The 22,959-nt window shown below is 34.1% G+C and overlaps 1 protein-coding gene across 1 annotated transcript in view; it reads left to right on the forward strand.

Moving 5' to 3' along the window:
- The first annotated feature begins 10,154 nt into the window (after nt 1–10,154).
- Nucleotides 10,155–22,959, forward strand: part of LOC143410733 (zinc finger and BTB domain-containing protein 41-like) — a 39,121-nt gene continuing 26,316 nt past the window's right edge. Inside the window, 5 exon segments of the mRNA XM_076871490.1 lie at nt 10,155–10,862; nt 10,865–11,273; nt 16,721–16,927; nt 17,631–17,701; nt 19,522–19,669. Coding sequence (XP_076727605.1) covers nt 10,155–10,862; nt 10,865–11,273; nt 16,721–16,927; nt 17,631–17,701; nt 19,522–19,669 — 1,543 coding nt within the window.

Consider the following 22,959-nt stretch of genomic DNA (forward strand, 5'->3'; position numbering starts at 1 on the left):
TGCTAAGTGAAGTTAGCCAATCCCTCCACAACAAATGCTGAATGTTTTCTCTGATATAAGGGGGGTGACTCAAAGTGGGGTCGGGAGGGAGAGCATGGGTAGAAGATAATTTTTTAATTGGCTAATAAAAAATGAACCCCACACGTATTCTCATAAACTGAAAAAGGAAGTAAAAGATTAAGAAAAATACTTTCCCTCTGGAGATCTAAGCTAGGTGCTTAGATTCCAGTAATTATCTTCCCCTCCCTGCTACAATTGTATGGTAATAAAAACAGTCTCATAATGATTTTAATTTTTTTAAAAACTGGAGTCCTAATAACAATGGGAATTGAATATGGCCTGCAAGAAATATGTAGCACATCCCCTACAGCTGCCTATAATCAAGAAATGTCTTTATTTTTAAAAAATCATCAGGTAAATATTTCATATTCTACTTCAAAATACAGTATATGTGATTCTTTTCAGTGTAAAAACATAAATTAATGGTAAAATGATTGTTTTTTCAAAAAGAGCTGAAACCTTGAGCGCATCCGTTTGTCATGCTACTCTGAGAAGTCTAAAAGCTGATAGTAGTAGAAAGTGATGAACGCAGATGGACTTGACTTTAAAACTGACCTCACTCCACAATATTCTGTGCTAATTCCAAAGCCATCAACATCATTCTCCACCTTCTGTTTTTGGTGAGTGACTGCCATGCTATCAGACTCAGGCACAGATGGAAACTAAGTTCCTTTTCTTTACTGTCTTCTGGTCCAGAAATTCCTCCCTTTTGGCTTTCCTCTCTCTGTTGCAACATGGCCTCTGAAATTCTCTTCTGTTTTCCTAAGTTGAACACTACTGTAGCCTTCACTTCACACATCTTATGCACCAGCTATCTAGCTTTTATCCTTAATGTCTCCTTAGAGGACTTCTAGGTTTCTTCTTCCTGAAGAATTGTGCTAAGAAATACATCCTTCTCCCTAAGTTACCTCTTTGCAAACATTTGCTGTCCTTGACAAATTGACCTAAATCTTCTTCTCAAGAGAGAGCAAACATAATATTTACTTTTGTTTCCTAAAGTTCTTAGAGCCAGGACCTAATTCAGATCCTCTTCCTGCTGCCCTCTTCTTCGGTCCTGTCTCTTCTGGGAAACCCTGTATGGAACCAGCCTGCTAGGCACTCAGCTGCGGAGAGAGCCTGGTCTCACTCTCTGGAATGTTTTCTCCACCCTAACTCAAGGTTTTTATGTTGCTGGTCTCTTGCTGTATTTCAACTTTTTTCCAAGTTCTCTACTTTAACTCGTTTATGATCTTTTTACTGTATTTTACTTAGTTCTGTTTGTCTTTTAGACATGTAATACTCCCACTTCCTGAACTATTATCTTATTGGTTTGACTTTTTAACCTGTTAAGAGGGATAAATCATGCTATTTTTTCTTTTCTTTATCCATTTTAGTTCATAATTTTTCTTTTCTTTCTCTTCATGCTAAATAGTAGGTTAGGTCCCCAAAGAAAGAAAGAACAGAGAACAAAGAACAGTATCTCATGTCTCGCAGAGGAAACATATTAATTTAAAAGTACTTAAAATTCAAGTCTGGAGCATATGAATGAATTATTATCCTATTTAAACAAAGTCAAAGCTTCCCTAAAGAAAAGATGAACTGAGGTCTTATAAAGAATGAGAATAACGGAAGAGACTAAATACCATGGAAACATGAGGGACAGCAGGCTAGCAAGCTGATTTGCAAGAAGTAAAAGCCATTGAAGCCCAAAGAAAAGAACACATACTATGACAGAGCCAAGTGGAGTTTGGATCATTTAAGTTTTGTTATGTATCTTAAAACCAAAAAAGAAGTGATTCAGATATTTTGGCAGAAGTGACATGAGATTAGCATTTGAAATCTTACTCCTTACCAGCTGGCTCTGTGACATGACCTTTGGGCAAGTTTATCAACTTCTCTTAGCCTTATCTGGAAGGCAATAACCATTACATTTGCAGTAGTATAAGAAGTTGTAATGATAATGATGGGTCAAGCTTTATGGAGCATGTACCTTGCCCCAGTCTCTGTTTTTCGGGTGTCATGCTTTTTCTCTTTTGATCCTCCTCGAAGTAGTTACTATTACTATCATTCCTGTTTTTCAAATAAGGAATATGAGAAACAGAAATCAAGTGAAACAAACAAAACAACTAGTTAATGGTAGATTTCCTACTTCCCTTTTGTAAAGATTACAACAATTGATAAAATTGAAGTGGTTATCATAGTCACCATAGTAAGTATTTGACAAAATTGGTCATGGTATTAGAAGTTCTGTAATTACTATTTATTGTGTGGGAAATGATGAGTTTAGATTTTCTAAGACCCTATCCAAGGTTGAATTCTGATCAGATCAGTGTCAATTTCTTTCTTTCTTTCCTTTCTTTTTCTTTTTCTTTTTTCTTTTTTGGCCAGTTTTGTCATACAAACTGTTTATACTTATTTTTAAAAGCATTGTTATTTTTTTCAGTGGCCATAGAAAATCTGCAGGCACTTTCAGCTCGCTCAGGCTCCCTTAGTACTTTTTAACTATATGGGCTTTAACTCTTTACTGTCTGTACTCCAACTAACCCATGCTCCTCTCCATATCAAGAACTTTCACTGGGCTTTCTGCTAATGTAAATATGTTGTCTTACCTATCTTCTCCACCAAATACTCCAACTTCTTCCTGGTAAGGTGGCACTCCTTAGGGTATATGACTTCTCCTGCAGTTGCTCTGATGGTATTTCCTATCACAGCTTTCTCCCCCTCGTTTTCCAATATCCAATCCATCATTTCTTCAAATGAGTGCAAAAAAATAGCTCCTTTCAGGTCCATGTGTCTCTCTGTACCATATCCTGCCCTTGTAGACCCTGCCATTCCTAACATTGCATTATCCATATCCAAGAGACTTTTACTACCACATATTTGGCCCACACAAAATCCTTGTCTCTCAGGGCTGTGATTCCAACTTCACTGACTCTACATTCACTTCATTCTACTCGAGCTGTGCAGTGAAGCAGAGGTTATCAAGTAGGGTATGAGGCCTGAAATCGGTTGTTTGGTTCAGAAAATTTAAAAAATATAGTTGATCTGACAGTCACCACAAATCCAAACTTTATATATAGAAAATCTCTATATAAGTCTATATAGAGGGCATTTTCTGCCCTAAGTATAAAAATATGTTCCAGTTATCAGTCACTACCTGAGGGTATAATCCCCTATACAAATTACTCTCTTGAGGTTTCTACTGTATAAGATAGGATCAGAAAACACTTTCTTACTGATCAGTAGAGTACTCCCTAAGACAAATTTAAGCTTTTGCAGTCGTTGTGTTTTCATGGTATGATGAGAGATCTTATTGCTTGCCTAGCATACATGACATCATCTGACACTGGAGACAAGTCTAGAACAGCCTGCATAACTATGACATTGTCTGACACCTTATCCTTATGGTACTTTTCAAAATTTTAATTTTTCCCATTATTAAAACATGTGTTTATAATAGAAGAACTGAAAATATTTTTTGAAAATTAAAGAAAATAAAATTTTACATCTCTCCACTACCTAGAAAGAAACTGTTAAAATTTTTATGTAGTGTTTTCCAGTCTTTACTCAGCTCAATTCTTTTCTGCAAATCTAACCATAAATATGAACAAAACTACTCTTTTATTAACATATATATGTACATGTGAATAAAAGAATAGTTTTATTCACATATACATATATATTTCTAGAAATGTATCTCAGTGGTAGTGTGCTGCTTGCCTAACTTTCAAGAGGCCCTGGGTTTACTCCCCAGTACCACACATGAAGAAAAAGTCCTTTTTCACTTAAAAATGACTTCATAAGCACTTCAAATGTTATTGCAATCTCTTTTTACATATATTTTGAGATAAAATTCACAAATTATAAAGTTCTGAATTTTCAACCATGTAATTCAGTGAATTTCAGCATGTTTCCATGTTAAATCAATGTTCATATTTTGAAAATTCCTAATAAACAGAATTATACCATGTGTGGTCATGTATGTGTGTCTTACTTCATTCTGTCACACTTAGCATAATGGTTAAGGTTTATCCATATTGTAGCATGTAACAGTACTTTATTCCTTTTTATTGAATAAAAATATTGGTTTTTTGGAAAGTAATAAAAGGAATAAAAATGTTTTATGGAGCAATATTCAAGGGAATGGATATATCAAATTTTGCTTATCAGTTCATCAGCAGTGGACATTTGGGTTGTTTCCACTTTGGACTATTATGAATAATGCTGCTTCATTTATGGACAAGTCTTCATGTGAATATGTGTGTTTAATTGTCTTGGAATATATGTACAAGTGGAATTTGCTGGGTGTTGTGGTAACTTATGTTTAACTTTTGAAGCAACTAACAGTTTTCCAAATGGCTGTGCCATTTAACTTTTCCATCAGCAATGTATGAGGACTAAATTGCAGATAAAAGAGGAGCTCAATATCAGCAAGAAACAGTACACTTTTGACTTCCCAGTAATGTTAAAGAAATATTTCCTATTTTCTGCTATTTAAAGTTTGTGTTTTATTATAGTACTTCTATGTCTTCAACATTTACATGGAAAACTTTGATCCCTTTGGAATTTATTTTGATGAATTGACAAGTTTGTATAAGAACTTACTTTTATTTCTGATACCAACCTTTTCTCCATTTCCATTTATTTGAAAGTTCATCTTTTGCCACAGATTTAAAATTTTATGTTTCTATGTTGTAAATTTGTCTGTGAATTTGGATTCATTTCTAGATTTTTCTATTTCTCTATTCTCTGTCATTGTATGCTTCTGTTCTTGTGTCTATGTGACACTTCTTTTTTTAAAAAAATGGTTTTACTTATTTAGGCCTCTCATACACTACTCCACATGAAATTAATAATTTGATCAGTTATGACATGTGTATATCTTGGTAAAAACATCACACAATAAAAGTCATGAAAAAACATTTTCTTGTGCCCTTTTTTTGTGCTCCCATTCCTCACCAAGCAACCGATATGTTTTCTGTCATTATACCTTGGAGTGTCTCAAATTTTGATCATATGTAAATATACTCATTTTGTCTTTTGCTCAGCAAGTTATTTTGAGACACATTTATTTGTTGCCTTTAATCATTAGTCTTTTTTTTAATTGATGAGAATTTTGTTATATAAACATTACTTGGCTTCCATTTATCTGTCTTTGGAAATTTGAGTTGCTTCCAGTTTTTGACTATTATAGCTACTGTGTGAACATTTATGTGTAAAGCTGTGTGTATATACGCTTTTACATCCTTTAGGTAGGATGGAACAACTGATGTTTTTGGAAATTACTAGACTATTACCCAAAGTGCTTGTACCATTTTATATTTCCACAAGACGTGCATGAGTTTTTTTTTTTTTTTTTTTTTTTTTTTTTGGCTCATCCATGTCCTCATCAACACTTGGTATTGTGGCTGTATAATTTTAGGCAATCTTATATATAAAGGAAAATGTAGAGATATGTACTTTGTAAATATATATAAATGAAATGCTTAAATTTTCATTGAACATTGACTAGAGAGTAGATTACTCTCTAGTCAAGTGGTGAACTCATCCTATTATTTGAACACCTCCAGAACAAAGTCTGAGGTTTTTCAAAGAAGTATTTCTCCCTGATATTTAAACTTCGAAAGCTTGCCTGAGTTTTCAGCCAGGGGAATTCCGACTCAAGACTAGAATCTTATCTCTTGCTGAATTTACAGCCTATGGAGCCTATTTTATGATTTCGAATTTACTGTCCCTCACAATCATGTGAGTCTATTCCTTTAAATAAATCATTCTCTCTGTATAAAAAAGTATAGCTGTATCATATTGTGGTTAATTTCCAACTCCATTAAGATGCAAATTAAAAATTAAAAAAAATCTTTCCATATACTAGTTTAGTCCTTTTCCATGAAATGTCTGCACAAATATTTTGCCTACTTTATATAAATATATATAAATATATTTATACAATGTACATTCGTGCACATCTCTCTGTATAGTTCATCTTATTAATGTGAATTCATTTCATATTCTAGCTGTAAGTTCTTTGCCAGACACATATTTATCAAATGTCTTCTCCCAGTCTGTGGATTTTCTTAATATTATCTTTTGAAAAGAATATTAATGAAGTCCAGCTTATTTGCTTTTAATTTATTCTTGTTGTATTTAAATAGATTTGGAGACAACTTTACAACAGTGATTTTTACAATAGGTAAATATATCATATTGTATGGTCTGAATGCCCCCTTCCCACCAATTCATGTGTTGAAATTTCATTCCCATTGTAGTGGTATTAAGATGGGGCCTGAGAATGGAACCACCATTTAACCCAGCTATCCACTCCTTGGTTTATACCCAAGGGACTTAAAAATCAGCATAGTATAGTGATGCAACCACACAATGTTTATAGCAGCTCAATTCAGAATAGCTAGACTATGGAACCAGCCTAGGTGTCCCTCAATAGATAAATGGATAAAGAAAATGTAGTATATATACACAATGGACTATTACTCAGCTTTAAAGAAGAGTAAAGTTATGGAATTTGCCATTAAATGGTTGGATTTGGGAATATCATGCTAAGCAAAATAAGTCAATCCCATAAAATCAAAGGCCGAATGTTTTCTCTAATATGTGGATGTTAATTCACAATAAGGCGGGGGGCACTAGGGAAGAATGTGTTACCTTAGATTAGGTAGAGGGAAGTGGTGGGAGGGAAGGGGAGGGGATGTGAGGATAGGAAAGACAGTAGAATGAAACAGACATTATTACTGTATGTACATATGTGACTACATGACCAATGTGATTCTGCAACATGTACACTCAGAAAAATGAGAAATTATATCCCATCTATGTATGATATACCAAAGTGCATAAATGTATTCTACTGTCATGTATACTAAAAAAAATTTAAAAATTAAAAAACGATATAGTGAATAAAATTATAAATCAGATGGTATAAAGTTGAAATTCTAAAAAAAAAATGGGGCTTGAAGCAAGGTACTTAGGCCCATTTTTGTCCTTCTACTATCTTCTACTTGAGGACAGTGTTCACCCCTTTTCTGTCATGTGAGGATGTAAGAAAAAAAAAACCCTTACCAGACACTAAGTGCCAGTGCCTTGATCTTGACTTTCCAGACTGCAGAACAACAACAAATTTCTATTGTTTATAAATTACCCAGTCAGTGGTATTTTATTATAGCAGAACAAGGTACTAAGGATATTTCATCAGTTATTTAGGTTATTTCTCTGAGGTGTGTTTTAGAAGTGTTGGTCAGAAAACAATTATCCTTAGTGTATCAGATTTAGCCCATGGCTTGCTTTGTTATGGTTTCTGAGATAAAAATAATCAAAAAAATATTCTTAGTTGTAGATGTTCACAATACCTTTATTTTATTTAGGTTTTTTTTTTTTTTTTTTTTTTTTTGTGTGTGTGTGTGTGTGTGTGTGCTGGGAATTGTACCCAGTGCCTCACACATGCTAGGCAAATACTCTACCACTGAGCCACAATCCCAGCCAAAGATAAAAATAATTTTTACATTTTTAAAGGCTTGTGAAAATTCTGAAAAAAGTGGGAGAAAAACTAAAATATAAAATATAAAAATATAGCTGGTCTCTGACAGTAAATAGTTTGCCACTCCTATTGTAAAGAATTGTGTATGGACGTTAAATATAATTTATTAAATTCATTTCCAGGTATTTCATATTTGTTCCAGGTATTTCATATTTGTTCCAGGTATTTCATATTAAAAACATGTTTATAAGAAGTTTATTGAAAATATCACATTCCTGGTACAAGGTCATTGTTTTATGGATTTTCAATTGAATAAATGAAGGAAAACATTTTCATTATCAGAAATAAACTTCGGAATCAGTTTATTAAAGGATAAGACCATGACAGATCAGCAAAAGGAAGACACTGAAAGAAATTTTAGTATGCGAAGATTCCCTTTTTCTTGACCTCCTGCCTCTGGTCTCTGATCTCTCCCCACACTCTTGACAAAAACTTCTGGCACCTGAAGGATGTGGATATCCTGGCATTGTTTTTAATTTTTCTTTTTTTTCATTGCTGATGGATTAATTAGGGTTTTCCAGGAAAACAGAAGCAAGAGGATGAAGAGATATAACTTATTTGAAGGAACTGATTCACACATGATTGTGAGAGATAGAAAATTTAAAATCATAGGACAGTGGTGGAAGTTCACCCAGATGAGATTTCAGTCTTGAGTCTGAATTCTCCTGAGCTGAAAACCCAGGCAAGGTTTCTAAGTTGAATTCTTAGGGAAAATGGCTTCTTTGGCAAACCTGAATTTGCTCTTGAAGGCTTCAACTGGTATTACTAGAGGGTCATCTACTCCAGCGTACAGAATTGCCTGTTAACCACCATCTAATATCTTCTGAACAACACCTAAAGGGTGTTTGACCAAAGCTTAGGCATTTCCTCATATCCTCTATGCAGGAGACTCCTCCACCTGTTCTTCTATATTTGATGGGTAGATAGGGGCTAAGAGTTGGGACCCCCATTTCATTTGGTCTTGGTCTTTTGTCTTGCATTACGTCTGCACAATCTCAAGGTCTGGGACTATACTAATCAAAAAGTGACCCTCAGACCAGCAATACCAGCCCACCTGGGGCAGAAATCTCAGGTGCTCCCTCAGAGCAAAGTTGTCCTTTGGGATTTTCCCCTTTTTGACTTCCTTTCTTTTCTAACCAGCTGTACACTTACATGTGCTTTTTCTGTGTACAGGGGGAAAAAAAAGGTTTTTTTAAAAATCGCAATCTTAGGTGTAACTGCGTTTAAGTCTTGCCCTTTAAATCAGAAAAAAAAAAAAAAAAACAAGCGAAGTCAATATCGGTTTGTTAGACGTTTGCCAGCATGTGTGCTGGGACCGGCTTCTGGCGGTCGCCCTTTGGTTGGTTACAAACTATTAAACACACCAGTGAGAATAAAATACGTCGGTACTACTGCGCCTCTGCCAATTTCTTCCCAAGTCCTTATCAAACCTCCTGTCTTCCGTTCCCCTGCCGCAGCAAAGCTTCCAGGATTCAATCACGGGTGACCACCCAGCCACCAAGAAAACCTGGAGTAACGGATCAGGGGAGTAACCAGTGTTCCCAAAGCGGCAGAGGAACCGACCGAGCATGCGTAAGGAAGGGTGCGCGCGCTTGCGCATTGGTACGCGCAGGGGCGGGCGCCGTCGCTCTGGGCGGCTTGGAGGCTGCGCGCGCGGTTGACCTGTTTGGTGGTTGCAAGGCGGCGAGACTCCGGGAGGGGAAGGAGCAGCGGGGAGGGGGTTGAGGTGGGTGGCTGAACCCGGAAGTGGGTAGGCGCTGGAGCGAGCGCGCCCAGAGTGGACTCAGCGGCTAGAGCCAGCGGGGGAGCCCTGGGTTCCCAGTAATGAATCTGTGGGGCGTTTGCCTAGGGATACTCGGTGGGAAGGGTAACGGGTTTCTGGTAGGGAGCGCATTCTCCACCTGGCCCTGGCCTTGAAAGGCTCTTTTGCTTATTTTAGTCGTCCCTGTGTTTGAGCCCACTCCTCTTGCTCTGAGCCCCTTCTGGGGCCGTCTCCTGCTGGGTGGTTTTGGGAGAGGGACGCGTTAGGTCTGTGAATAGCTGTGCATTGCCCCGCATAAAAAAGCATGCTAATGGAAAGACTCGGATTTCGTGGCCGCGACGGCCTTATTGTCACTATTTCAGCGCCCCCAAAACATGACTGCAGCCCCCTTCAACCTCCATCGTCAAGGATCTTAGAACTCTCCCGCTTCTACCCAGTTATTTCCACCCTGTTCGTAAATCAGGCCTGGAAGGTGTGCTCTGGCTTCCTTTAAAAATTATTCTTTTGTTGGCTGTCTTTTCTAACCTGGCCCTCCTTTTTCTCCGCCCTAAAAATCTTAGCCACGAATGAATGTGAGTGTGACTTGATGGTAACTTAGTTATAATTTAGGAAGGAGCTGACAAATGCCTGTGACTGATATAAGGTTGCTTTGCCTGGAGTTATTTTACACAATTCTTACTTTTGCAGACCATGAAACCCTCAGGCACCCCTGTCCAGAAGTTGTTGTCCAAGACAATCTAGTTTTCCTTTATGAAGCTCTTAAGACACTTATGAAGTTTCTTGTTCTGAAATTTCTGTACTGCAATGAAGAAAAGGAGAAAGATTACTTCAAATCTTGACGAGAAGATCCATCTTGGCTATAAAGATTCTTCGGAAGGAAATGTTGCAGTGGAATGTGACCAAGTGACCTGTACTCACACTACAGAGAGACCTACAACTGAAGCTCTGCACTGTTATCAGGAAGTTCCTCCCTCTCCTGATCAGAGAAAGCTTTTGAGTTCTTTGCAGTATAATAAGAATTTGCTAAAGTATTTAAATGATGATAGACAGAAACAACCATCTTTCTGTGATTTACTTATCATAGTAGAAGGAAAAGAATTTAGTGCACATAAAGTAGTTGTTGCTGTTGGCAGTAGTTATTTTCATGCCTGTTTGAGCAAAAATCCAAGCACTGATATTGTCACTCTGGATCACGTAACACATTCAGTTTTTCAGCATTTGCTTGAATTTCTTTACACATCAGAATTTTTTGTGTACAAATATGAAATACCTCTTGTTTTAGAGGCTGCCAAATTTTTGGACATTATAGATGCAGTAAAGCTGCTAAATAATGAAAATGTTGCCGCGTTTCAATCAGAGCTGACTGAAAAGTCATCACCAGAAGGAACAGTAAATGAATTAACTGGAAGATTATCAAATAATCATCAGTGCAAATTCTGCAGTAGACATTTTTGTTACAAAAAGTCTTTAGAAAATCATTTGGCTAAAACTCATAGGTCCCTTTTGTTAGGGAAAAAAAACATGGGTTAAAAATGCTGGAGATAAGTTTTTCTGCAAGAAGATCAAAAAGGAATCGGAAGTGCCCTGTTAAGTTTGATGATACCAGTGATGATGAACAAGAAAGTGGTGATGGGTCAGACAATTTGAATCAAGAAAGTTTTGATAAGGAAAAGTCAGATAAAAATGATTCTGAGGATCCTGGAAGTGAATATAATGCTGAAGAAGATGAACTAGAGGAGGAAATGTCAGATGAATACTCTGACATTGAAGAACAAAGTGAAAAAGATAATGACACAGAAGAGGAACCTGAGGCTGGTGATTCTGTAGGAAGCATTCACGAGGGGTTAACTCCAGTAGTCATTCAGAACAGTAACAAAAAAATATTGCAGTGTCCTAAATGTGATAAAACATTTGATCGAATAGGTAAGAAAACTTTTGTTTCTTATCACTTACTTTACATGGATATTTAAGGTAATAATTGGAAACTGAAGTTTGAAAATAAAGAGTGCTTAAGTAGGGAAGATAATTTTCTTTTCACTGTGTACTTTATCCTATTATTTTAAATTTGTTGTGATTCAGGAATCATGTTAACTATTTATATTACCCTTTATTTTTTCTTTGTCATGTCCTAATAGGTAATAGATTATTAGTTCATGTATTTAATATGAAAGACTCCAGAGAATCAATAATTATCATGAACAGCTTTGATTTATATTCCAGTTTTGAAGATGAGTGCTAACTTGAGTCATTACAGAAAATGTAATTGGATTATATTTAGTAATTTGTTTACTGTTTTCCCTTTGTACATGATAATAAGTTATAAATATAGTCACCTTTCTAGTGTTTTTAGAATTAGAATGTTTTAAATTAGACTATAGTGAAGAATAAAATTATACTGTAATTGAATAACTTTGGATAGATAATTTAGGAAGTACCCTAATTATTAATACTAATTATTATAAAAATGAATAAATCAAATTTTTCCCTTTTAAAAGAGTATGTAGGAAATGTGGTCCATAACCTGAGGTTTTATGTCAGTGCATATTTAATTTTGAGATGTCAGATATTTGCTAGTAAAGCAATTTTTGAAGAATTCATATAAACTATTTAATGCATACTCTTTAATTGTAGTAGTTAAGCTATTTACGTGTAAATTGAAGTTATGAAATTGTGAAATATATTCTACCACACATAATGATAAGAACATAATGAATTTAATCTGAGTTTGTTTAATATGTTCCCAGGTGTATTATACTTTTGAATTATTATGTTATTGATATAGGTGGAAATTGGTTTTATAAGGTATTAATCATTTGCTATCAAAATATAGCTACAGCATACAGTAGGCATTAAAGTAGTAACTTTTTGCTTTATATAATGCTTTTTGAATAGATTATCTCTGAATCAGAATACTTTTGATAATCCAATTTGGCAATTATTTATTAACTTTTTATTGTGAAGCTGTATGCCAACATGAATAAAATAACTTTTCAGTCAATCAGAAGAGCTCATTACAAGACACTTTTTAAAGTCAGGCTAGATATTTGCTGTTGAGATTTAACAAAGTTAAAAGAACGTATGTATTTTAGGAAAGAACAGCTTTTGGGGGTTTATGTACCTGAGAACATTTCATCTTTCTAATGGATTCTGCATCTTTGGCCTTTGTACCCTTAGCACATGCTTCCTGTATCTACTTTAATTGACCTAATTTCACTTGGAAATGAGTGAGCAAGGGTCAGTTAAAACATGCATTATAGATCCAGCACATAGATCTTAAATTGTCCCATCCAACACACTAGGCCTGTGAGATACTTTCTTAGAGAGGGATTCTGGATTGCAATACAACTGGGAAACTGTATAATAATCTGCATTAATTCTGCAAAATTCTATAAACCTAAGCTATGGTAATGTCTGACTGCCTGGATTTTTTTTAATTCAAGTCTTGGGTGATTTACTTAACCTGTCTATGCTTTATTCTCATAAAGTGAGACAATGCTAATATGATGCTCATAGTACCTTCTTATTGGGGTTAAAATGGGGATTAAATGCGATATTTCTAGGAAATCACTTAAACTATTGTACAAAATTTATGTGTTCAAGGAATTCTGGCTGCTATTACATACTTACTGAGCCTCTAAACTACCAAACACAGATAAACCAATAGGAAATGATATATTCCCTGTCCTTAAGAATCTTAGAAAGTGATGTGTACATGCAAAGAGACGATCATATGATAATAATTATTAAAAGATAATTTTATGAGGATAAATACAGAAGACTCACGGAATCAGGAGTGGTTTCCAAAAGCAATGATATTTGAGCTAAGACTTAAGAAATAGGCAGAAATTTTGAAGGCAGAAGGATCAATGTGTAAAGGCATTAAGGGATTTTGATTCTGGAAATTTCTAAAGTTTGTCTGGTTTCAAGATGGGCAGGGAAGCCTAATAAAAATGATAGGAGATGAGGACTGGCAAGTAAGTGAAGGTCAAATTTTGAATGGCTTGTATTTAAATGGCAGAGGAGTTTAGATTTTATCTGATGAAAAAAACTTGATGAAGAAAATGACAACCTTTAGTAGTTTTAGAAAGATGCTGACTTCAGTTTGGAAAAGGAAAGACTGAATGAGAAAGTTTGGGAGACAAGGAGGAGCATGTTGCCAGGCTCTGGCACACGCCTGTAAGCCCAGCAGCTCAGGAGGCTGAGGCAGGAGAATCATGAGTTCAAAGCCAGCCTCAGCAAAAGCAGCACAATGAGACTCTGTCTCTAATTAAAATACAAAGTAGGGCTGAAAATGTAGCTCAGTGATCAAGTGCCCCTCAATTCAATCCCAGTAACCAAAAAAAAGAAAAAAAGGAACATGTAGCAGAGGACTAGAAGCATCAGTGCTTGGACTAGATGAGGGCCTTGGGAATGAAAAGTGGATGAGGGTAGAGCAGAGTGATTTGCTGAATGTAGACAAAGTAGATTGGTGATGGGTAGAATGAAAAGAATATGTAGAAGATGTATCCTAAGTGTGTTACCATAGCATCCCCAAAATAGTTCAAGGGCTACCTTCCAGTCATCCTTTTCATATCACACTTATTACTTCCATGGAATTTACAAATGTTTGTTGTTATTTTAAGCATTTCATTCAATTGTGAATCTGAAGCTTATGCATTTTATTCTTGGGTAGTATCCTTTATAATATATCCGGTCATTTTAAATTATGAGTTTTCAGTAAGCACTTGCTTTCTTGAACTAGGTTGAGAGGCTGATGCCTGGCTTTACATTGAACTTGTAAGAAGCCAGTTAAGCTTTCTTATCAGCTTCTAACTTGGCTGCCTTGGAGTGGGTTTATGAGAGATGAAAAGCTCTGAAACTTGCTGGAACCATTAGCTCCACAGTATATAATTTAATAAATTGATTCCATTTCTTTGGATCTCTTATCTTTTCTGATATATTTAATAGTTGCTTGGAGTAAGACTGCTGATCCTGTTATATCATTCCTTAGGCTACCAGCTGTCCTTTTCTCAGGGGATTTTCATGCAAATAAGAGTCCTTTGACCTCTTCCTTTATACTAAAATCCTAGTGGGTAAAAAAGCAAAAATAGCAAGATGACATATGGGGTGCAAGAGAAAATCTGGATAATTTATCTTTCCTAGACAGAACACAAAATTTTCCTTGGATTAAACTCACAGTATCTTCTAGAATTTAAAAATAAATGTTTTTTAACACCCTTCCCCCTTTTTTAATTGAACGTGACTTTATAGTCCATCCTGACAAAGATTACACTTGGTTCTTAAAGAAGAGTCATAACAATGGCTTAATTCTCTAATGCCAAGTATTTTAATTACATAGTTTTTAGAATATGGTATATTAATAGATTCAAGGTACAATTTAATGTTTAACAATATTTTATATTATATATATGTCTTAAATATGTGTATGTATGTGTGTGTGTGTGTGTGTGTGTAATGAACTAATTTGGTGATGCGCCTCTGCAAAAACTGCATGCAGATTCTGACAGTGATAATTTTGCATGACCCATATCATGCAATAAATTCTGAACACCAGGACAGATTTGTTCCTTGAAATGACACTATTTTTTCAGTTGAAACTTCAATAAATTTGAGTGAACATTTAGATTTTATACATTATTGTTGAATACCCCCCCACACATACATACACCCCTACCAATTGCTTTAAACATGAAATTTATTTGGAGACTTAACTTTTTGCCCCATTAGCCTCTATAGATAAACCTAGATAAACCTCCTCTGAATCCATCATTTTCTCAGGGTTTTCTCTCTTCTCTTATTCAGAAATTCAAATTCATTAAGCTATAATAGGTCCTGCAGTGATTATGTACATAAACTTTGAATTAATAACTTAAGCATAGTGTTTTCACTATTGATATTTTTAATGTCATGATGAATTATTTAAGTTCTATATTTTCATTGATCTCTTGTCTTTGCTGAATTTATTTAAAATATTTTCAAAAGATCATTAGATTTGTCTATTTTGGCTATTTCAGTTTAATTTTCTATTTTCTTTTTCTTGCTTAAATCTTAAGTCTCCTGGTCTGTAGGAAAATGGAAGCTTTATAGTCAAAATAGTTTTTATTTTTAATTTGCCATTTTGAAAGTTTTAATATTTAGCTACATTAGGTTTAATTTTTTATTTGAAAACAAGAAAAAACTTCTTTAAATTCAAGGAAAATGCTACTAATCTAATATAGCATCTGTATTTTCATAGAAAATAAAGATTGGTGCAGTTTTTCTTATGAAGTTACTGTTCCTGTTCACTTGCTAATACAGATGACATTTAAGCATTAGGAAGTTGATAAATTATCTTTCTGTTTTTTAATAATCTGTACTAGACATGCACATTTAATCCCCATTTAAAAAATGTTCCCCCAAAACACATAATTAATCATTTAAATATCAGATGTATATTCTTAATTTGTCTTACATACTTTCCCACGAGTTTGCATTTACATAATCTTAAAAGTCAGTTTAAGGGCTGGAGATATAGCTCAGTTTGGTAGAATGCTTGTCTTGCATGCACAAGGCTCTAGGTTTAATCCCCAGCACCACAAAAACAAAACAAAACAAAACAAAAAAACCCCATCAGTTTAAAAAAATGATATGTGAAAACTTTCATAATCAAATAAAACTTTTAAAAAATTCCATATAGTGACTCCTGTCCTCGTCCAGCATTAGATCTGATTCCTTAAATACATTAGGAGAAGTAGTGGAGATAGGATATTTATATGCATGTGTAGATGGGAGGGTATGCCCTAGAAGTGGCAGAGAGAAAACCGAGTTACTAGATAGTGTTAGTAGTGGCAAGTGGAAAAAGCAAAGTCCTTTCAGTGCTGTCAGATGAAACCCTAGTTTGATCTATTATAGCACATAATCAAATCTGTTATAATTATTTATAACACATAATCATAATTACAGATTTATATTTGAGGTATACCTACTTGTCCATACTGTGACTAGCAATCCATATAATCCATATGATAATAATAAAGATAGATTGTTATAGTGCTTACTTTATACTAGAATGCTTTAAGTTTTATCTGTGTATTAATTCATTTACTTCTCACAGCCCCATGAAGTATTATTAACTTGGATACAAAAAGGTTAAATTTTATCTGGCTTTCTTGAACACAGTAGGAGAAGTGGTAGATGTTGATTATTAATATACATGTATAAACGGGAGGGTATGTTTTAGCAAAATGACTGAGAATTATTTAAATTTCTGAAATTGAGGATTTGGGTGTATATTTAATTTTGCTAAATCATGACGTTTTATTCCACTGTCAGATTTCATTCACAATGTAGCAAATGTGCTCAATTTAATTTTAATTTCTCTCTTTTGGTAGGGAAATACGAAAGCCACACCTGTGTACACACAGGTGAGAAGCACTTTGAGTGTGATATTTGTCACCAGCGTTATTCGACAAAGTCTAACCTAACTGTTCACAGAAATAAGCACAGTAATGAAACAGAATTTCATAAGAAGGAGCACAAGTGCCCTTATTGTAATAAACTTCATGCAAGCAAGAAGACTTTAGCCAAGCAGGTTAAGAGGAAAGTATTATCTTGCTTCTATTATATACAATATGGTGCTTTCTAATGTAAGCATGTAGTAAACTAAAAATAGTCAGCTAAAAATATCTAAGAAAATGCTTATCTCTAATTCTTTCATTGCTTAATATTTTGCAGACTACAGATTAAGAAGAGCAAATATTAATTCATCCATGTTTTTTGTTTATGGTATTGAGATAAGTTTTTTTGATGTTGAAACAGGAATATAGTCTGTAACAGGTTTTAAGGTAGAGCATTTGATTATGTTGTTTTCTGTTTGGGGGTTGGATAAGAATGTCTTCAGAAATATGTGGTTTTAGAATTATAAGAATTTGCTTTACATATTTAATGTGTGAAAGATTGTGAGAAAATATTTAATATTGTATAGCATATTAGCTCTAAAAATAAATTTACTGAAATGTGGAGTAAAAAAGTGTAATCAGTTACTTTGCAGGTTATTTATAAATTGCTAGGGTTCCTGAATATTTTTAAAATATGGCTAATTTTTTTTATTTCTGCATAAACTGAGGTTTAAGAATAACTTTGTTAAAAATCATGATGATAATCTAAATTCTTACCAGAGATGCCTATCACTTTAAGAAAAAAATCAGTGCCTGATTCTTGTAATTACAGTTAGTGGATTTATATGTTATATTGACTTAACTAGTATCATCTTTTCCTAATAATTTTTATTTTTCTTTGGTGGATTTCATTCTGAAAATGCACAAGAATTTATTTCCATCAAGAAGACTAAGAGTGAAAGTTGGAAATGTGATGTAAGGGTTTTTAATTTGTATTAGGAATACAAAGTAAATATAATGTTGCCTTTTGGGAAAGAAAGGTGATTAGTTTTTTTGTTTGTTTGTTTTGCAATGCTGAGAATCAAACCTTTGGGTGTGGGGGAGTTGCTCATGCTAGGGTAGATTTTAAAGTAACATAACTGAACTTATCCCACTTTTAGTATCTTTCTTTTTTGTAAAATTAGTCTAGTGGTTTTTATAAATTAATCCTGGTGAGTTAGTTTTGGGTGGTAGATCTGATTAGAAATCCTAGTTTTTATTGATACTGAAATCACTATACCAGGTATTTACAGTTGGGTATATCATCTGTGACATTATTTTTGCAGAGTTGAAGTGTTAGAGTTGCTTCCCCCTGACTCCCACCCATTTGTGGTTATCTGTTGCTACATAATAAACTACCTTAAAAATTTAGTGTACTTAAAACAACTATTTTGTTGTATCTTACCTTTTTGTGGGGCAGGAATCCAAATTTGGGGCAGAGCTTTGCTAGGTAATTCTTCTGTTTTACATGGTATCATTTGAAGTCATTCAGTTGTTTTTAGGTGATTGTTTTTAGGTGGAGATTGGACTGGTTTGGTTTGGGGCCATTTCCAAAGTGATTCAATCACCTGGTTGGCAGCTTGGTGTTTTCTGACAACTAGGATTTCAGCAGGAATGCACCAGTAACCTAGAGCTTCCTCTTCTTTTTCATTAGATTACATCAACTTCCTTCTTGTATAGTATTTGTGTTCTAAGACTGATTATACTGTGTGTTTTGAGAAGCCTAGTAAGAACTACAAAGTTAGAGCCTAGCCTCAGAAGTCACATATCATAACTTCCACAACAGAAATCATCATTCAAGGAGTCATACAGCCAGGGCAAATTTAAGGGGAGGGGAATTAGACTTCATTTTTTAGTGGCAAGGAATTTGTAGGAAAATTTATTCTGTTACACTCCTGAAATATTTTTTGAGTATTTAGATGAATATGTTTAATATGTTGTATTGTTATTTTTTCTTCTTTATAACAAAGATTCAATTTATATACATAGCAAAATTCTCAGTATTCTCACCATTTCTCTGATTTCTGTTTCTAGAAATTGAATTTTGTTATTTGAATCTACATAAGATGATGTCTTCCCCTTACTAAGTTCATCATCTGTGGCTATAAAATGATGATATTGATAATTATGTCTACTTCATAGGATTATTGTGAAAATTAAATATATTTTGTGAATTAGCCTTGTGCTTTATGTTACATGTTGTTGCAACAGCCTCTCTTTCTCTTTTTCTATTTCTGATATATGTTACATTTCTTTAAGAGTTGTGTTTCTTTCTGATCACTTCAAGAGAAAAATTGTGAAATTATTTTTCTGTGATTTCTTGTTCATTTTTCAAATCAAATATATGGCAGCACTGATAAAACTTTTTTATTCCCAATACATAAATTGTTTAAACTATGTATTGAAATTAAGAATTAAAATAAATGTTGAATTAAGAAATTACTGTCTAGAATTAAGTAAAATTATTTTATAGCTCTATTAAACATATAAGGAGTTGAAACTCAGTTAGCTTTATAGCTGATACAAAATCATTCCTTGGAGTAATTCCTCCAAAGTTTTTTTCCTTCACATAATTTGATTGTACTTTTGGTAAGTTTTCTGTTTGTAGAAATTTCTTACTTGAATATATATATATATATATATATATATATATATATATATATATATATATATATTTTTTTTTTTTTTTTCTCATTATGACCTTGTATTTTAGTTTTTAATTAAGGTTTCCTTGCACTTTATATACATTCATTTAGATTTGTAAGAAATCTTTTACAAGAAGACCACATTTGGAATAACATATGATTTTACATTCTCAAGATAAACCTTTTAAGTGTACCTATTGTGAAGAACATTTTAAATCAAGGTTTGCACGGTTGAAGCATCAGGAAAAGTTCCATCTGGGTAAGGAAGTTAATTTTTTTTCAAGCACCCATGGCAATTATTGATTATTATTATATCATGTTGGAGGGGACTATTGAAGTACTCTTTTTTCTTCTAAAAGTGCCTTTTTTAAAGTAATTATTTCCCATTATGCCCCCTGCCACCATATATGCATAACATCCCCGTTATTATCATTGCCCAACAAAGTAGTATATTTGTATAATTTATGAACATCCAAGTTTTGGTAGTTATGAAAAAAGTTGCTATTAATATCTGTGTGCAAATTTTTGTGTGGACATAAGTTTTCAGTTCTTTTGGGTAAATCCCTAGCAGCATAAGTACTGTATTGAATGGTAAGATTATACTTGGTTTGTAAGGAACCACCATCATCTCTCTTCCCAAGTGACTGTATCATTGTACATTTCCACTAGCCATGAAAGAATTACTGTTGCTTCACATCCTTGGTATCTGTTAGTCAGCTTTTCATTGTTGTGACAAAATATTTTGGGGGAAAAAAAAGACCCAAAGAAGGAAAATGTTATTTTGGTTTACGGTTTCAGAGGTTTTAGCCCATTTTCAGCTGGCTCCATTGTTTTAGGCCTGTGGTGAGGCAGTACATGATGGTGGAAGGGCATGGTAGAGCAAAGCTGCTCACCTCATATCGATTGGGAAACAGAGAGAGGAAGGGACCGGGGACAAGATATATCCTTCCAGGGCATACCCCCAGTGACATGTTTCCCCCAGTGAGGGACCACCTACAGTTTCCACCACCTTCCCAAAAATGCCATCAAATTAGGAACCCTTTCATGGGCTCATCCACTGAATCATGATCCGATCATATTCCAAAACCCCAATGCTAAACATTGCTGTACTGGGACCAAGCTTTCAATACATGAGCCTCTGGAGAACTTTCTAAATGGTAACTATAACAACAGAATTTAGTATTGTCAGTATTCTGAATTATGGCCATTGTAATAGGTGTTTAGTGGTATCTCATTGTTTTAATTTATGTTCCTAATTACTTATGATGTAAAGCATCTTTTTATGTTTATTTGCTATTTGTGTATACCTTTGGTGTGATGGATGTCTACTAGATCTTTGGCCCGATTTAAAAAAAAAAAAAATTTAAGATGTAGATGAACACAATACCTTTAATTTATTTATTTTTATGTGGTGCCTTACATGTGCTGGGTAAGCACTCTACCACTGAGTCATATCTCTGGCCCTTTGGCCCAGTTTTTGATTGGGTCCTTTATTTTATTTATTGTTGAGTTTTGAGAGTTCTTTGTATATTTTGGATAATATATATAGCCCTTTATGAAATATTTCTTTTAAAGTATTTCCTCCCAATCTGTGGCTTGTTTTTATTCTGTCACAGAAGAAATTTTTTATTTTAATAAATCCAGCTTATCAATACCTTGGTGGATTTGCCTTTGGTGTCATGTCTAAAAGCCATTGTCAAACCCACAGTCATCTAGGTTTTTGCTACTATGTCTTAGAATTTTTATAGTTTTACATTTTACATTTAGGTCTATGATTCATTTCAAGTTCATGTTTGCAAAGACTCTAAGGCTTATGTCTAGACTAATTTTTTAAAAAATTGCATATGGTAACCAGTTTTCTCAGTTGTGTAGCATTCATTTATTTATTTGTCATGTCAGTTGATCATATTTATGTGACTCTGGGCTCTTTTATGTTCTGTTTGTGTAATTGTCTTTTCATCTGCCAATACCATACTCCCTTGACTTTATAGTTAAGTCTTGAAGTAAGTTTTCTAACTTTGTTCTTCTCCTTCAATATGGTGTTGGCTATTCTGGATTTTTTTTCCCTCTACATAAATAAACAGGAGAATTTTTTGATACTTAAAGAATAATTTGCTGGGTTTTGATTGGGATTGCATTAATTCTTGGGTCTAATTGTGAAGAACTGGCATCCTCACAATATCAAGTCTTCCTGTCACTGATCATGGACTATATCTTCATTTATTTAGTTGTTCTTTGATTTTTTACATCATAAATCATGTAGATTTCTATTCATTTTGTTAGATTTTTTACCTGTTTCATTTGGGGAGACTGTTGAATCACTATTAGTGAATTTTGGATATTAAATTAATGAAAGAAAGTTATACTGATTTGGAGGAGTACTGTATATGCTGCAGTTCCCACACATTAGTAAATGTGATGGTTTTTATTTTGGTAGCAAATGTGTTCAAGGTCATAAACAACTTTGTGGGTTTTTTGTACCATGGATTGTACCCAGCCACTGAGCCACATCCCTAGCCCTTTTTATTTTTTATTTTGAAACAGGGTCTCATTAAGTTGCTTAGGGCCTCACCAATTTGCTCAAATTGTCTTTGATCCCCCAGCTTCAACCTCCCGAGCTGCTGAATTACAGTTACATGCCACTGTGCCTGGCAGTAATTCATTCTTTGATTATTGAATAGGTTGGGGTGAAGCATTTTTATTGTATAAAACACTCATTTTTCAAGGAATAGTGTAAACTTAGCATATGTAAAATGAAATACTGTACTTGATGAATTTTTTTTTTGCCTTATGCCATGACCAAGGTGGAGACCATGATCTAGATGTGGTATAGTTTGATAAATTTTTGACAGTTAATCCCAAAACAAATTATTGTCATCCCAGGGGGAGGCCTTTATCCTATCCTATTCAATGTTTTTACTAACGTAAGTAAGAATTCTTTACAGTAAATAAAAACAATGCAGGTAAATAGTTTTACACATGGCATAAAGCTGCAGGGGTACTTAATATACCTAAAAATAAAAATATATTTAAAAATAAAGCTGGATATAGTGGCACATAACTGTAATTCCAACTACTCAAGAGACTGAGGTAGGAGGATTGCAAGTTCAAGTTCAGCCTAGGCAATTTAGTATGATATCCTGTATTTTTCAAAATAATTTTTTTAAAAGGGCTGGGATATCATTCAGTGCCACAGTATTTGTCTGGCATGTACAAGGTCTGATACTGAAAAGAAAAAATTTTGGATATTATGAAATAGGTCAAAACAAATAAGATTAGGAATAAATACAAAATGGTAGACTCATGGGAATGATCTTTTACTCATTGAGTCTTGAAAAAACAGAACGTGGTGGTACATGATCCAAATTCCTCATATTATAGATGGGCTTAATAGCAAAGGCTTTTTAGGCAAAGGCACAGTGTAAACAAATAGACTGACAAAAATCAGTATAGTTTTAAACTATGTTAATAAATGTGTTTTCAGAATTAGGATATTAATAGTATAAATGGTTTTGGATATTGGCAAATATAGAGAAGGGTAGTTTTGGT

This window comes from Callospermophilus lateralis, chromosome 11 (assembly GCF_048772815.1).
Source record: "Callospermophilus lateralis isolate mCalLat2 chromosome 11, mCalLat2.hap1, whole genome shotgun sequence".
Lineage (NCBI taxonomy): Eukaryota > Metazoa > Chordata > Mammalia > Rodentia > Sciuridae > Callospermophilus > Callospermophilus lateralis.